The 16,577-nt window shown below is 40.0% G+C and overlaps 1 protein-coding gene across 27 annotated transcripts in view; it reads left to right on the top strand.

Moving 5' to 3' along the window:
* The window catches only part of LOC148424444 (uncharacterized), a 196,112-nt gene that overhangs the window by 111,406 nt on the left and 68,129 nt on the right, over positions 1 to 16,577 (top strand). For 17 of the 27 annotated variants that reach the window (XM_088413979.1, XM_088413971.1, XM_088413973.1 and 14 more), the window contains 3 exons: positions 7,778 to 7,883; positions 9,656 to 9,727; positions 13,726 to 14,374. In XM_088413979.1, coding sequence (XP_088270105.1) covers positions 7,778 to 7,883; positions 9,656 to 9,727; positions 13,726 to 13,916 — 369 coding nt within the window. In that variant the 3' untranslated portion in view covers positions 13,917 to 14,374. Of the gene's footprint in view, positions 1 to 7,777; positions 8,505 to 9,655; positions 9,793 to 13,725; positions 14,375 to 16,577 lie in introns of those variants that run through there. The other 10 variants (XR_015865491.1, XR_015865490.1, XM_088413982.1 and 7 more) reach the window with 4 other exon arrangements.

Below are 16,577 nucleotides of genomic sequence, written 5' to 3'. Positions count from 1 at the left end.
ACATATATATATATATATATATATATATATATATATATATATATATATATATATATATATATATATATATACGTGTATGCTTTGTTTGTATCATATCAGAAATTGCGAATTCGGCTGAGAACAATTCACAGTCGAAGGGCTGAGATTCTGAGCGTTTTATATTTTTAGGTAACTAAACTATTAGTCGATTATCACAGAATGGCTTTTGATTCCATGTCGATGAATTGATTCAATCATGGCAACACTACTCTCATTTCCCCAAATTTCACCATTTGCGTGTACTTGTCAAAGTTAAGCAAAGTAGCAAAGTAGAAAATCTTTGGCTTGCCATAAAAAAAAGAAAAATGATAATCGGGACTTTTAACTCGATAATCTCCTGAGGGTGTAATTATTCATGTCTGTCCTGAAGAATGATATTTTCTCAGCAATGCATCTTTGATTATTTTTTGTCTTTTTCCCTCACTCTTCTTTCTCCTAGTCAATTGAATTGGCCTCCCGTTCCCATATCACAGCGCCATAAATGAACGCCACCTGTTTAAACGGGCAATGCCATGGTGGGGTCAAGCGGCATCCCCCAATTTGATTGGACCTCGCGCAAGCTAGTCCTAGCACGCCGCCTGCCCTCTGCGGTCACTTAAAAAAAAAAAAAAAAAACTGTTCAGGAAGCGGGGTTCAGCCTTTACGGCCCAGGACATTTCCTACTACAGGAGTTAAGCACTCAGGACAGGAAACCATTTGCTGTGGCTGTAAGATCTCTTTAATGACTGTCTAACTAGAAACAGGCCGGCCTAATTCGCCGCCTGAAGCCAGCGTGGACGGCTTTGCGTCTCCGCGCCGTTGCCAAGTTTACTGGTGCGTTGACGGAGTGGTTTTTGGAAAAGGCCCCTCGAACTTTCACGAGGAAGACCTTTGGAGCAAAAAGTGGGTGGTTTGACGGACCAAAAAGGGCGACAGAAGATTTAGTTCGCATTGATCCTACCAGACACGCATTTGCATAGATTACATAGCGTTCAACTCAATATACTGATCCCGGATTAAATTTATTTTAAAACATGTAATTGTAGAACTTTTCATAAGATCTTGAAAGTTGAAAGTTATTTTTTAAATGAAATCCAGCCTTTTTTCTAAAAATACATCTATATTTTATTGCAACATAGTTTTTATAAATACTACTTTATCTTTGTAATATTATGACTTAATTCTTGTAAAAGTATTTTTGTTTTTGTAAAACCTCCACTTAGTTATTGTAAAATTACTAACTATTTTGTAAAAATTAACTCATTTTCATACAATGAAAACATTATCTTTAAGTGACGTTATTCTGTTGCGTAGTCTTATAACTTTACTTTTGTAAATACGTCTTTATCCTCAAAATTGACAATTCTTTGAAAAATACTCTTTCATTTGTCATACTTTTTCCGTAAAATCATGACTATCGATTACTACATGGTAACTAAAATTTGGAATTTTTTTTTTCCATAACAATTTATGATTCAATTCCCGTATGATTATACATAGTTATTGTCATTTGAACCACAATTGTCATAAAATGATGTATTTGTATGCCAATTATACTCAAGAAGTCAAGCTAATCGCAAGATTCCCATTATATATATATATATATATATATATATATATATATAGAGAGAGAGAGAGAGAGAGAGAGAGAGAGAGAGAGAGAGAGAGAGAGAGAGAGAGAGAGAGAGAGAGAGAGAGAGAGAGAGAGAGAGAGAGAGAGAGGATGTGTTTATGCGGTATGGAAAAAGGAGGGCGGAGCAGTGTCGGGTCATGGATTACAAGCGTGCTTGCTACACCCCGATGTGGGTGTCCACGCACTGTCGCCGTGCACGCCTGTGTCAGTGCTCCCCGCTGACTTGAGGAAATGAACTGGGACCACCAGAGGCGCGTATAGGAGAGGGAACGGGGGTGGGAAGTGGGGCTTGTTCAGGGGGCTTGACCCCCCTGTACCTCCCCACAGTGCCACAGTGTCTGGACAAACTGACACTTGGGTTTTCCTGCGACAACCCCCCCTCCCCGTCATCCCACTGTTGGATTTAAACAAATGCAGTCAAAGCCAATTAAAGGAGAGTGAGAGCAGCACTGCTAATAGTAACTTTGTTCAGCTGCTTCCTGCTGTTACCAGGCCTCCATGCAACGAGCCGCTTGATAACCCCTCCGAAATGTGACCCCGGTTGGTCACCGACCCGGTCGTCGTCTTTTAACAGGACTCTCACCTTCATGTGAGTGTGGTATGCCTGCAGACATTTTGCTGGGACGCAGTTGGAACACACATACTTTAGAACACCTATTCAGTCTAATTCAAATTCATATATATATATATATATATATATATATATATATATATATATATATATATATATATATGAGTGGTGGTGGAGGAGAGGATTTTTCATGGGAACACTCCTCAATAAGGATCTGCTGGAAGCAGATGGCCCCCTTTTGTCAGCGTGGAGGTAAAAATCCAATAAACATGGAAATTCTGTCCAATTGCAACAGTCTTTTTCAAACGGATCTTGCGGTCCTCTTATTTATGTTGGTGACAATGGCAAAATGCAGTTAAGGGTGTGGCATTTTCTTGGTCAGAGTCTGACAAAACTGTGTCAGTCATGCAATTTTCCAATCCGGTGAAACGTCCTCCAGTGCATTATCGGCACTGGAAAATTGCGAGACTTGCTCAGATTTGACCAAGAAAAAGAGATGTATAGCTGCGTGCTTGTTGTCTCAAAAAATACGTTGCCCCTCGCCATTACAAGTAGGGCTCGACTGATTGGCCATTCCAATATAAGCCAAAAATAATCGGCTAGTTGGCCCATATTTATGGTCTATATATTTATGTATTTATTTATTTTAGCTTTCGTGTACTCTAATCTTTGCAGATGTTGTATACAAGTAACACTGGCATTGTTATTTAAGATATATAAATCTATACCATAACCTCATATCATTTAAATATACTGTATATCATAAAAAATGTTGATAGGGTTATTCAGTGTCCCAAAACAAAGCAAATCTTGATTTTTACAAGCAATGATTAGGTGAACAAAGAAGGTAATGCAAGGAATTGATGTATATTAAACCCACCCACAGTTACAGTTTAAAGATTTTCTTTTAAGAAGTGCAAACACAAGTGCAACATAAATCAAGCATAAGTGTGTTAACGCTGATATATAATCAGCTAATGGTAGCACAAACACATGACAAAGATCCATGCCCTTATTAATTCATTCATTTAATCCATTGCACCATGCAATGCATTCTGGCATCGGATAAGTAAAATATTTACATTTACCTTAATAAGTACCAGGCCGGTCCATGAATGGTGAAAATCCTTAAATAAGACACCCATTGAAATGCATTGGGTGGAAATAAATGTTATATCATCCAAATATAACATTATATTTCTTCTATATTTTCTTTTATAAGACACCTGATTCAAACAATCAGCTCATGAGTAAGCTGTATAGAAGCATGATAATAATCCTGCTCATTTGAATCAAGTGTGTTAGAGGAGGTAAACATCAAATACCCCTGGCCTAGAAAAGTCCATATCAGTTAGGCCCCAATAACACAGCCCATGTTTGAATGCAGTTTTTCTTCATAAAACAAATATTTTTCATTTTTCATCACCGTAGGCACACATTCGCATCTGCTGGCGGTGCTTGAATTTCGCCCCTTCGTGAAGTGATTCATTACCAATCGAGCAATCGATTAATTGCGGCCGTCCCGACTATACGGCCATTGTAACTGTCCCCAGAAAATGATGTCGTCCTGTGACTACCGGAGAGTCGCTGGGGAGCGCAATGAATGCAAAGCGTGCCCCCCAACCCCTCACTTTAAGACAAAGGGCTTTCGGTGTTGAGGTATTACTCTCTTTAACCTTCTATTTGTTCACGTTGAGGAGGCTGCGCTCGGGCACTTTGCACAGAGAATCGAACATCCCCCCTCGTTACGCTGATAGCAAATCAGGGAGGACGGCCTGGTGGCTCTTTGATAGGTGGCTAATTGTCCTCCAGACACTGGGAAGCCGTATCTCCCAGCATCCACAGGTCCCCGTCGTGCTCGCCCCTCACTCCCCCTTCGCCAATCAAGCGCCAAACAGCGCTCTCAATCGGGCGTTGGAGTGATTGAGTTCCAGGCGGAAAAGATGACAAACAATAAAGGGCAGGTCTTAACATTCTGCGAGACAATGGCCAACACTTACAGCGAGCTGGAGATACATTTTAATGTGTTTGCTCGCGCATTTGACAAAAACCACCACAAAAGATACGTACCGTGTAATGCAAGTATAATATGTGACGGTGAACCGTCAGAGCATTACCACGGATTTTATCTGAGTGGAATGGTACGAGGGTAATGATGAGGGAAGCCTCGGCCACGAGATTTCTTGTCCTTGCGCAGCACGAGATCCTTTTTCTTTTCGCCGTTTTTTGGCAATGAATTACACAGGAAAACGTGCAGCTTGTTACGTCTTTGACAATAAAACACGCCGCCATTTGTGGTTGAGATTTCAAAACAAACATGACCATGATGGGCGGACGCTAATGCTTGTATTTTGACACAAAGGCTTTTGTTTTGGGTTTTTCCCCAAAAGCATGTTGTGACAACGACCCGTTGCGGCGGCAGAGTTGCGACTTTATACTTGTCCTGAATTCACATTCAATCAACAATTCAGGCCCCTGAAAACGGCTTGATTTTGTTGGCATTTTGGTGTACGAATGCCTATTGCCAGCGTTTAGCGCATAAATTAGTTGCTAGCTAGCAGCTTTTGCGGGCTTTATATCAGCTAGCGAGCAGCTTTTCAAAGGCAGTTTTCGAGACAAAAATGACTGCACCCTTTGATGCTGACAGCCTGACAGTTACCGTATATACTGATCACTTTTGAACAAACCAACTCAGTCTCGTGAGACATCTCATCTTGTGAGATTTGTGTTTCGTCCCATTCTTGTTATTTACAGTACATATAGCTCAAATCGGGACTTGAGTTTATTTTTTGTTTTCGTCACACTGGAACTGCTGAAGTGATTTTTAGTACTTTCCAATAATGCAGGCGTCAGCCAGAGTGCCTGTATCTCCATAGTCCAAAAACGAGTTGCCAAGGGAGTATTGATTGAAAATACATTTTCATTATGATACCATGAATATTAGATCATGCTGAGGCCTATCGATAGGCAATTAATCCGCGCAAAAAAAAATCGTATTTACGCGATGCTACATTTTGGGGTTTTAGCGCCACCTGTTGCTTTGGAATGTGCTGGAGAGTCTACAAATGCATGTTTACATGTTGAAATAACACTTGTACATTCATAACACAGATGTGGGGTGAAAATGGGGCGGGTTAAAGAGGGGGTAACACGGTCAGGCCCTATTATACGCCACACTGAGGAAGCCTTTGTGCCTGCTGGGGCCAAACCTTAAGTGCCTCTTTATTTTGGCTCCTATTACACACTCTAGATACCACTGTTTGTGTGTGTGTGTGTGTGTGCGTGCGACGGACCTGAATGTAACGAAGGAGCCCCGCTGAGAAAGCTGATGTCGCTAAGCAAACAGCCCTCTCCCGCCTGCCAGGTGGGCATGTTGAAACCCACCCCGTGTCATAATGGTCCCCATGAATGCGGACCCTCTCTATTCTAAATTCCTGTCAATCTTGATTACAATTATGGATATGTGAATTTTTTTTTTCATCAGATTAACGCGGTACACCAGCTGTTTGAGAGGCCCTTCCTTGTGCGGCACCCCACTACTCCCTAGTTTAAATAAAGGGGCATCGGCCCTTTTTAGAGGATCTTATATGATGTTGACTACCCCCATTGAAGACCGCCATAGACACACTTTTGCTTTGATTCAGCCGTCATTATTGTGCACCATTGTGCACGTCCAAATCAAGAGAGATATAATCACTGCAAAATGTTTAAATGAAAGACGATCGGCTTTCTCTTCACCAGTAAAACCCAACACAGTTTTATAATTTGAATTCCATTTTCACTTCAATTTTGTGCCTAATCAGGGTTCATTAGTGGATTTTTTTTTTTTTGCTTTATCAATGGGGTTTGGACCATCAGTTGTGTTGTGCAGAAGTTAGGTTCAAATATAGCAGGACAACTGTTAAAATTCATGTTATGGCAAGAAGCAATCAGCTAACCAAAGAAAAAGGAGTGATCATCATTACTTTAAGAAATTAAATGAAAAGGTGTGTCCAAGCATTTTGCCTGTACAGTATACATATGAAGAGGCAACAGCCCGACGGCGTTTTAAAAATTCAAACCTGTTCTTATGTTTTCAGAATATACATCGATCACAGTTGACATTATTTTTTTCCCCAGCACACCTGACAAGTTTGTCTATGTCCAATTGTTCATAAAATACAATAATGAAGCAGTGTCCATAAAATTAAAAAAATAGTCTTTAACGTCTGTGATATTTTGTCCAATCCTTTGATCGCTACATCAATGGCATTTCACGTCAAAAAGAAAGTATAGAAAGAACACTAGGGAGCTGAAATTTTATCCAGATTGTGAAAACTTGTCAAAGGTCAACACGATCACGACCACTTAGTTATAACACTACCGGTAATGTTCCATCCTTTATTTAAAATACTGTGAGAATGATGTGGAAGAAAATGACCCAAAATGGTCAAAATATTACACGAAGGTTAAAACCAACAGCTTTTGTACTTTGAATGGCTCCAGAAAGCTTAAAGTACCTAAATAATATCATAGGGTTACCACTGAACAGAATCCATTTATGTAACAATATTTGCATCTTTTATCTTGGATATCCCGTAAAATCAAAACGTAAAACTACGTCCATTATTTTGGAATAATTTGAGAGACATCCTCAATAGACCTTTTAAAGCCATTCATCAGCAATAATTCTGCGACATTTTACAAAGACAAGCAGAGTACCGCGCTGACTTATCTCCAGGATATGAGTTTGCGTTATTATTTGACCTACTTTGTCATGTTTGGAGTATCAGCGCGAAAGAATGACGCCGCATGTGTATCTTGCCTCTAGACGATATCAGGCACTTTCCACAAGGCAGCTTTTTTGTTATCTTTTTTGAATGGGCTCCAGAAAACAGGAAGTAGCAAGGACTTACATATTGCTTGAAATGATGGATGTGTTTTCACTTAACAGCTATAATCAAACGTGGTCATTCACCATGTTAACCCCCCAGGTGGGTTTTGACACCCGGGACTTGGTCAATATCAATCTGCTCGTACTTTTATACCTGTCAATTGCTAGCTTGCATTTAGCATTGATAGTGCTGATTTGAATTGTTGTTTGCAAGATATCTCTTATTGTATGAGAGTCATGCGTTAACTGATTATCAGTGGGAGTCAAAAATATGATAAAATCACATTTTTTAAACATTCATTTAACAGATGCAGAACTTTTGGCACATTCAAGGAGTTTTCAGGTCATCCATTATTCATCTTGTAACAGACAATGGCCCATTCAAATCAGAAAGGGTGCAAATTGAAAAGATTTTGTAGATACTTAACACAACAATTGATTGAGTTTATCAGTGTGATTGTTTATTGATTTCTGATCAAATCTGAGGGTGGAGGAAGAAGGGTCATTTATCATCAAACACACCCTGAAAATATACGTATATAAAAAGAATAATCCTTTGTGGATTTTAACATTTGTTGCCTGTGTTTGCCACTGTGATGGCTTTAAATTCCGAGGTCAAATGTGTACAATGCATGTAAATGAGTATACTTGACAATAAACGCAGATGTAAATTATTTTACAGATGACACGACTGGAACGCTCACCTTTGTGCATGAAATCAAACCACAGTGTGGACCGTGACTTCCTCGACAAGCCTCAAAGCATGGCTGCATCCAAACATATAACAGGTAAAAAAAAGAAAGACACATATTATAATGGTCTTATAATGCTGTAACGCAGAAGAGTTGGATTAATATGTAATATTTATAATGAAAAAGACACAGCTAAAATTCATACTAGAACTCAAAATGCTACTTTTTGGTCGCCATTCGCACACTCAGCCTCAATTTGGCCATCGAGCCACTGCTTATTTCTTGTGTGACACTTGATGTGCATTTCGCTTGGCAGAGGACACAATTTCCTGTTTTTCAATTTGATTGTGTCCAGTAAAAGTTTTAATGAGGCGGGTGTAACATTGGATTAATATGCAAATTCAGACAAGGACTCTCTAGTTTTTTTATTGCCGCTTCCGTGATGGTTTTACGACTTTAATTTTGACAAGGAACACAGTTTTGCAGATGAAATGTCGTTTCTCTACCCGAACAGATGTGTCAGCGTCAACTCTAAATCATCTTTAGTTTGATTAAATTTATTCAGATTCTATGGCTTTATGTGGCATATTTTAACAGTAATATTGGAGCGTTGCCTGTTTTTGCTCAATTTGGAAACCAACTTAAGGAAACGTGCAAAAATTTGGTTGAAACCATCATCACTAGCCAACATCAACTATGAACTCGTTAACTGAAGTCCTATATTGAAGTCCATATTATATTATATATTATATACTATTATAGTATTATATAGTATCATAGTATTATATATAATATATAGTCCCATATTCATCAAAAACGTAATGGCTATTCAAGATGGTGACCGGTTGTTGTGTTAATACGTTAGCTAATGCTAAATGCTTTCTTGGATGACGGTTCAACACCCCTTAACAAGTCAATGCACTCACCATTATATGACATTTTTTGCTTGGTTCTGGTTTTGTGCCGTCATAAAATTTGTATCCCGCAGCCTCGGCGTAAGTTGACATGCAGCTGTTTTGATTTTCAAAATAAATAATAGAATGGAATGCACTATATAGCACAATATGTTTTCTGTAATCTATATTGTTTATGTGTATGTCTGTATTTGGTAAATGCCGCATCCACTTCAACCTGTGGGCCTGGAAGGGGGCTCCTCCCACCTGTGGTCCCTTATGAAGGTTTCTGATTTTCCCCTAATTGGGGTTTTTGAGTTTTTACTTCCCCTTCTGGGAGCTTTGACAGGGGATGCTGTTGTGTACCTTACACTGAAAAGATATCTCTGTACGACTTCTTTTTTCGAAAGAGGTCTCCACATGACCTCTTTTCATCTGTGAAGCCCTTTGAGACTTCGGTGATTTAGGGCTATACAAATAAAAATTTGATTGATTTGACTGTCCCACCTTGGGAACGTTTTGCCAGAAACCTCATCTCATGATTGTCTGACATATTTTCCCATTTTTGACATGGAAGTAGTTCTAGTATTGCATGAATGTGAAAGTAAACAGGTTATATTCCATTTGAATAATTTTAAGGTATGAATCGCTATCAGAGATTGGAAATCCAGGTCTAGAAAGTCCTGCCACAGTTTGACTTTGCCACAGGTTCTACTTAACCTGCAATGAAATAAGCTTCTGAATGTAAAAGTAAAAATTAAAAAAATAAATAAATCTGAACTATCCAAGTCCAGTCACCTAGCATTAGCTGCTAGCGCGAGTGGCAGGTTGGATTCCACTTGACTGTGTAGAACACAGGTGTCAAGCTCCAGTCCTCAAGTCCTTCAAGTTTTCCAAGTTTCACTCCCCAGAACACCTGATTCGAATGAATAGCTCGTCAGCAACCTCTTAAGTTTTTCTAATCACTTGAACCAGGTGTGTTTGGCAAGGAAGCATTGAAAACGTGCCGGATACCGGACCTCTCGGCCTGGACTTCTACATCTACAGGTATGATGAAGAACAGTGGTTCTCAAATGGGGGTGTACTCTAGATTTTAAATAAAACAAACAAACAAACATGCAGAAGTCCATTAAAAGTAATTATTTAATTAATGAATTGTTTCAGAAAATATAAGTTTACAAGACAAATTTCTTACCAAAAGCTCAATTTATGTAGAGTCCACTGGTTGTCTGGAGTAAAAATGCTAAGGGCAGCGACACGGCAAATAAGTGGGGTCCACACTAGCATTTAACTGACTAGGCCCAAATTGGTCGCGCGCAAACGTTAGCTCCTAACACTATCGAATAAAAACTCCCCTCTTCGTTCACATTCCGTCAGGTTTATGTCCCGTTCACACATGCACACTGGAAATTTGTATACAACGGCCCCCAAGATGGCTTTTATTCCCCTTCCCCATGGCTTCAAAGAAGTGATTTCTATAATTCAAACTTCAGCCTTTCTCCCCCTATTTTTCCCCTTTCTTCTCCTTTTGCTTTCTTTCCTTGCCTCTTATACGCTCGTGTCTGCAGCTGTATTTTTAATCATGTGACAGATCCATAGAAAGAGAGAGAGATGGGCATTTTCTTTCAGGGCGTTACATTCTTTCTCCCCTTTCCTCCTCCTCCCGCCTGCGCTCATGGATCACTGGTTAGCTTAGAAATACAGCCGCCACAAAAGCGGCAGCTGACATGTGGCGCTTAATGGCAATAATGGCCATTTTTTTTTTTTAGTCCAATCAATCACATTTAGTGGACATCTCCATTTTTTCGCCCGTGAAAAGGTATAAATAATAATAACACTAATAAAAAAAGGAGGGGGAGACATGAAGAAAAGCAGACTCTGCAAATATTTTAACAGCTTATTAAGATTTGGAGCGAGGCACAAAAGAAGCATCTGTGGCGCACAAAGCCTGGAGAGAACACACATTCACAGATGGTTCTTAAAAAATAAAACTGATACACTCTGTATCGAGAATGCCTGACTACAATTTTATCGCTTGTGTATCTATATTAAAACAATTACTCTGTAACTTTTTTCAATCAGAAACTCCCCTCCAAAAGTATTGCAACCTCATTGTATTTATTTTTTTGCTTTTGACCAACTCTACATAAAAAAAAAAATCAACCAACAAACCTGTGTTGATTTCTTAGTATGATCTATTCATAACATTGACTTTAGCATCAAATGCTTGATTCTATTTTCCATGTGTATTGATGACCAGGTGGTCTATTAGCAACAAGCAGATACTCACTTTCTGATTTGGGTTATGCATGCCTACGTGCATGACTTTTATAGTAGTTAGCTCTGTAAACAATACTAAAAACATAGAGCTGGTGGAAACATAGAGTGGGTGGAAGAAAATAGTAGCCGCCTTCCTAAGAGATCACGGTACCTGATGATAAATTCAACAGTAAATAATACGCAGTTTCAGTTTCTTTGCTTCCTGTACTGATTCAAGGTGTAACCAGCTTGAAAACCAGAGAGCTTTCTGTGGGTGATTAGCAACGAAGACATTAAATCATCCACAGAGAATACATTTCCTAAAACAGGCAAAATGGCACATAAAAATAGCTAACTACCTAGCTAGCTACTTAGCTAGCTAGCTCACAGACACACAAACTGTATTGATCAAGAGATATAACGTGAAAACAAATATGTAGATAGAAATGTAAATACTGTAAATAGAGATTTAGATTAATAGCTACCATATGTAAAAAGATATAGTTTCAATGGATGCCCGCCACAATTTAGGCTTGCCCGCATGAGAGGAAACATTGCGGTCTTTGTTTTTGCTCCGATTGATCCAGTCGAAGTAAAAAAAAAAAAAGTCATGAGAGAGCCGAATATTTTTTTGGGGACAGCCTATTAAATGTGCAATGAATACCTGAGTGCGTTTATCTTTGTTAGCTTCAGATATGTCGACGTCTCTGCGTCGCCACTTTTATGAGTCTGCATGACTTGCGGAGACTTAGACACGCAAAAAAGAAGGAAGGAGGGGGAAGCATTTGAGAATGGAGGTAGAGGGGTGAGTCACGCAACCAATGTCACTAATCTACTGCCTTTTTCTCGCTATGAACGCAATACCGAAAACGCGCAAAGGATCCCTTTGGGTGCGCGTTCTTTCTGTCCTTCAGGATAATGAAGGCAAAACTGTAATAGGAGCGAGCAGAGAACGCGGCTTTTCACAAGATAATATGGAAAACTTTAAAGCTTTCATCCCTTTCCTAACCCTCGCCTGCTTCTCTTTTATCTACTTGACTTTTTATTGCCTCACCAGTCTCTGGGAACTTGGTCCTAATAAAAAGCTGAATTTTCCAGAGAATCTGCGCAGTATGAAAGATGGGCTCTCTTCATTAGATTTGTTTTAATGTTGTCAACCACTGTCATGCAAGTGGAAAAAAATCTTAACCCGCTCCAATATCAATACGAAAATGCTATAAAACTCTTTAGAGGATGTAGATGGTGTCATAAAATGTGTCACAAATGCATCTCACATTTATTTTTATAAGCATTTACTGTCACACATGTCTAAAAAAAGAGGTTAAAGGAAAAGGAAAAGTCAGCCTGGAAATTTTCTTCACAATATGTACTACAAAATGTGCCCCACTAGTCTTAGCACATCAGTCTGTTTTTGTCAGTAGCAGTGACAAAAATAGGGGAGGGGCAAAAAAAACGGTGGATCTTTAGTCACATTTGCTATGGCCTCAAGTAACGACCAATCACAGCTCTGCTTGCATATGAAACATGATCAAACGCAAACAAAACAAAGTAAAATATGAGAACATTAAATAAGTATTCAGAAAGTTTCCAGTAAATTTTCAAATTTAAGGTGGGGAATTTCAGAAACCTCTGCTGTCATGTGGACTGTAATTGCAATAAAGTAATAATTTTCATCATCTTCTTTTAGTTTCAGGCACTTTGGTGCACTTGCTTCTTTTTTCCGTTTTAGACTAAGCTGTAACCCGTATAAACGCGATAAAAATAATCAACAGTTGTTGAAAGTTGATTTATATTGCGTTTTTCTGTTGTTAATGTTAAAAAGGATACATGTGTAGGTATACTTAATCAATTTTCATCAATAATAATCTTATTCATATTCAGTTCATCGTCTGTGGGGGGCTCAAAAAGTTTTCTCTTTTCTAGGGGGGGCCTGGCAAAATATAGATGAGAGACACTGCCCTAAGTCAATAGCAGATCTGTTGGCTACAATTCTTAATAATCACCACTATAATTCAAAGCAAATAAAATGTAGTAAACAACAGTTGAAACAACTTTAAAACATAAATAATCGCCAATTACGGCAACAATGTTTGCATGCACGTCGATGCAAGCAAGTTGTTACTTGCTGAGTTCTTTTTCCTTCAATAAACAATTTGTTCTATAAACCGAGAAAGAACATTTTCACATTAACTATCGGTAAACATAATATAGCTTTTAAGTTGCCTATTTTAAAAAGTTTTGCATTACAATTATGAAATCACCCTACAGTAGAACATCTGTCTGGTTTAATCATTCGTGCAACAATCCGTGAGAATGTCAGCTACTGTATGTTCTTCCAGAGTCACAAACATCCTCGGCTCAGGTAATAAATCCATGAATGTACCATGATTCACATCCAAATCCTCATACGGATGTTTACAGTTATGAGTATACATGTCGGGGCAGCATCATAATTATGTGTTTGGATGGTTTCGGTGCTGGGAGTCACTATAAGGGAGAGTCTGAATATTAACAATGTCTCCGATTCACGCTGCTGTCTGAACTCAAGCCCGATAATATTGTCATTTGAATATTGAACATTATTTACTGGCAGCAAATGCATTAGATGTCATTAGCAGGTAAACAAAATATCCTAGCGGGTTCTAGAAAAACGTCAAAATCACGATGCAATTCTTATACCAATCAGTATGTTTTTTTTCATTGAAATAAAATAAAAAGTCATTTTAGGTAGAGGAATGTGATTCTCTGCAGGTGCTTTTGTTTTTTAATGATCCATCGATTGACAGCAGGGCCTGCGAGACATCATTCTGTCACCTTTATCTCCTGTAAGAGTGAGGTGACGCCGTCCAGCGACCCCGCCGGAGACAGCGAGGTGACAGGGAGGGCTCGCTGGGGGAGCGGCTTTCAAAGCTCTAAAGTCATCAGTCATCTCAGCGCAGCAGCTCCGGCCATTAATCCACTTGTACGTGGGAGGTAAACACACGGGGCAGCTTTTTTTTTTTTTTTCATCTCCCCGAGGGACCGGCTCGTACAGTATCAGCGGCTTGTTTTTCGTCCATTGTTAGCCCTCCCGATGGCACAGGATGCTCTTGTGTCTGCCTGGCCGTATTTTCACAAAGCATGTTGATAGCGTGTGCCCGACAACATGAGAACATGGTTTTTGGAAAACATGACCTCACTTGTATGCCCGGTGGTCTGAGCTGTTGTTCCATGGAGTGACCTCACGTAGGTCGACTTAAGACGCCCGCCATCAGCCCGGGGCCGAGTCTGGAACGTAAAAGTCATATCAACACATTCTCGTGAGAATTGAGAAGTTGGATTTAAAGTCAAGGGAAGTCAAAAATCACCTTTACGATCATATCTTTGATGTCAATGGCGCTCAAATAGTGTGTGAAAACCTTGTGAGCGTTGAACAAGGTTTCTGCAGGGGTCAGCACATCTAATGCAGTCAAATTTTCAGATTAAGAGCAAAGGACATCATTAGCAATGACGGTCCAGCAGACGAGCTACAAATAAAGCAAAACCACCACCAATAATGTAAACATCGCATCTGATTATATTAAGGAGAAAAATCCACCTGCTTTCATACATATCGTGGGTGCTCATGTGATATTTCCAAACCGAGCTGCGATTGGTTGTTACCTGAGCCCTGAAAAACTATGATGTCATATTCAGTTGACAACGTGTCAAAATGGACGCCCCTTGAGATGATTGAAACACTGAACAATTAAGACTTTATCAGAATGACGGCCTTGAACGAAATCTACAGAGATCAAAAGATTTGCCCCAAAGTTTGCCCCTCAGAGGCGTAGTGGCTTTAGGCCTCATCTACACGGAACTACTGTTAGTTAAACCGGCATATACTCCCCCCTTTTAATGTATAAAATAATTATATCCACATGGCTTTGTTTCTTGAATAAAAATCGCTGCTACACGAATGCTCATTGTGAGATGTTATTCATTTATAAGCAAACCAAGCCACTAGGTGGCAGTAGTTTCACCAAATTTTGTCCATTCAGAAAGAACTATAGAACAATATAGAACAATAGAGTAAAAAGTAAAACTTTGGCAAAAATCCAAATGTACACAAACTACATGAAGTCAATCATAAAACTGAATTACAAAATCTATTAATTTCAAGGGAAATACCTTGCACAAACAAATTTACGAACGAGCTAAACGCACACAGGGCAGCGCTATACAACATGATGATGATAAGAACTAATTTTAGCAAGCATGCTATCCACAGTTATAAGTTGTTGGATCAACAAACAAATTTTGGCCTTATTATCATACATCAACATTTGTACAAAGAAAGTACTAGTTACAGATAGTCATGGGCCAGATTTCACATAGACAAAGCAACGCGTGCGTCACTGACCGACTGCTCTTAAAACCACACCATCCTTCCCACTACAAAATGTAATACCAACAGCAGCCAGAGGAGGCGCCAAAAAACAAAGATCAAGCCAAACAAAGCACAAATGAATGAACTGTTAAACTAAATCCGTTCCAAACCATTATTTTGGGTGCGGCCCACACAGCCTGGTACCAGTTGATCCCCGGACCGGTGATTGGGGTCCACTGATGTACATTATTTCCTAAGGGAAAACCTGTATGTAGAGCATGTTGGACTACATGTTCCTCAAGTGACAACAATTGATGACCTGGCCAGCTGACGTTGTATGTTTGTTCCACTCTGTCTGCAGGCCCCTTCCAAAAATGTCATCCCCTTTTCTGTCTTTATCTCCGCCCCAGCATCCCTCCGCTTCCTACGCCTCCTGCGGCCGTCATTGTGCTCCTATTCTTAGTACCGATGTTCTCGGCACCACGTGTGTGTGGACCCCCCCCAAAGCCACCGCCCTCCTCCCACTTTTATAGCCCTGTTTGTTTTATTTATCTGCCAGGCGTCCCCTCCGGTATTGTCCCGGGTTATCAGCACTCTCCTGCAGATCGTGTTACCGCCCTGCGCGAGGCTCTGACCCATCTCAGGGTTCACCTTTTTTTCTCCCCTCAAATCCGATTCTTATCATTACCTCCGTGATAAATAGGCAAGAGCTTAGAAAGGGAGATTACGCCGCTCGTCCTCCTTCCCCTCTTTATTTTTTCCCACTGTTCAAAGCGCTCAAGTCAAAAAGATTTGGTGACTTCAGGAAAGGGGGCTACCGCTGTTCCCATGCGAACGCAGGTTTATCTCCCGTGGGCGTCCTTTAAAAGCCTCCTTCCCTGCTCCGTCTCGCTCATCCGAGAGTTAGTCAGCGCGTCGCAACTGAGCCCCCCCATCGATTTTTCACACGCTTCTTATCTGCCGCAATAGTTTCGGAACATTTTTTTTTTCCTGCTTGTGCCACTGCGGAGGGAAAGCACACACCTGCCATTCCCACCTCAACGAACCCACCCACGGCCACTCGTCACCTTTCACCGACTTATTTCACTTTTGAGGTTAACTTTGAGCTCATCAAAGCTCCAAAATAAAATTGCTGCAGCCTGAATTACAACAGAGGAAGTGGCGTTCATGGGAAACTTTCTTGAGAGAGGAGGCTTGAAAAGTAAAGTTGGACTAATTTAAGGCAGACCAAAAAACACTGTCATAAAATAACAGTGGAGCCCCCAAGGTCAAACTTAAGTAGTTCAGGCA

This window comes from Hippichthys cyanospilos, chromosome 4 (genome assembly GCF_059441005.1).
Source record: "Hippichthys cyanospilos isolate Australia breed blue-spotted pipefish chromosome 4, RoL_Hcya_1.0, whole genome shotgun sequence".
Classification (NCBI taxonomy): Eukaryota; Metazoa; Chordata; class Actinopteri; order Syngnathiformes; family Syngnathidae; genus Hippichthys; species Hippichthys cyanospilos.
The sequence above is the reverse complement of the archived record's forward strand: the minus strand, read 5'-3'. Positions and strand labels throughout refer to the sequence as shown.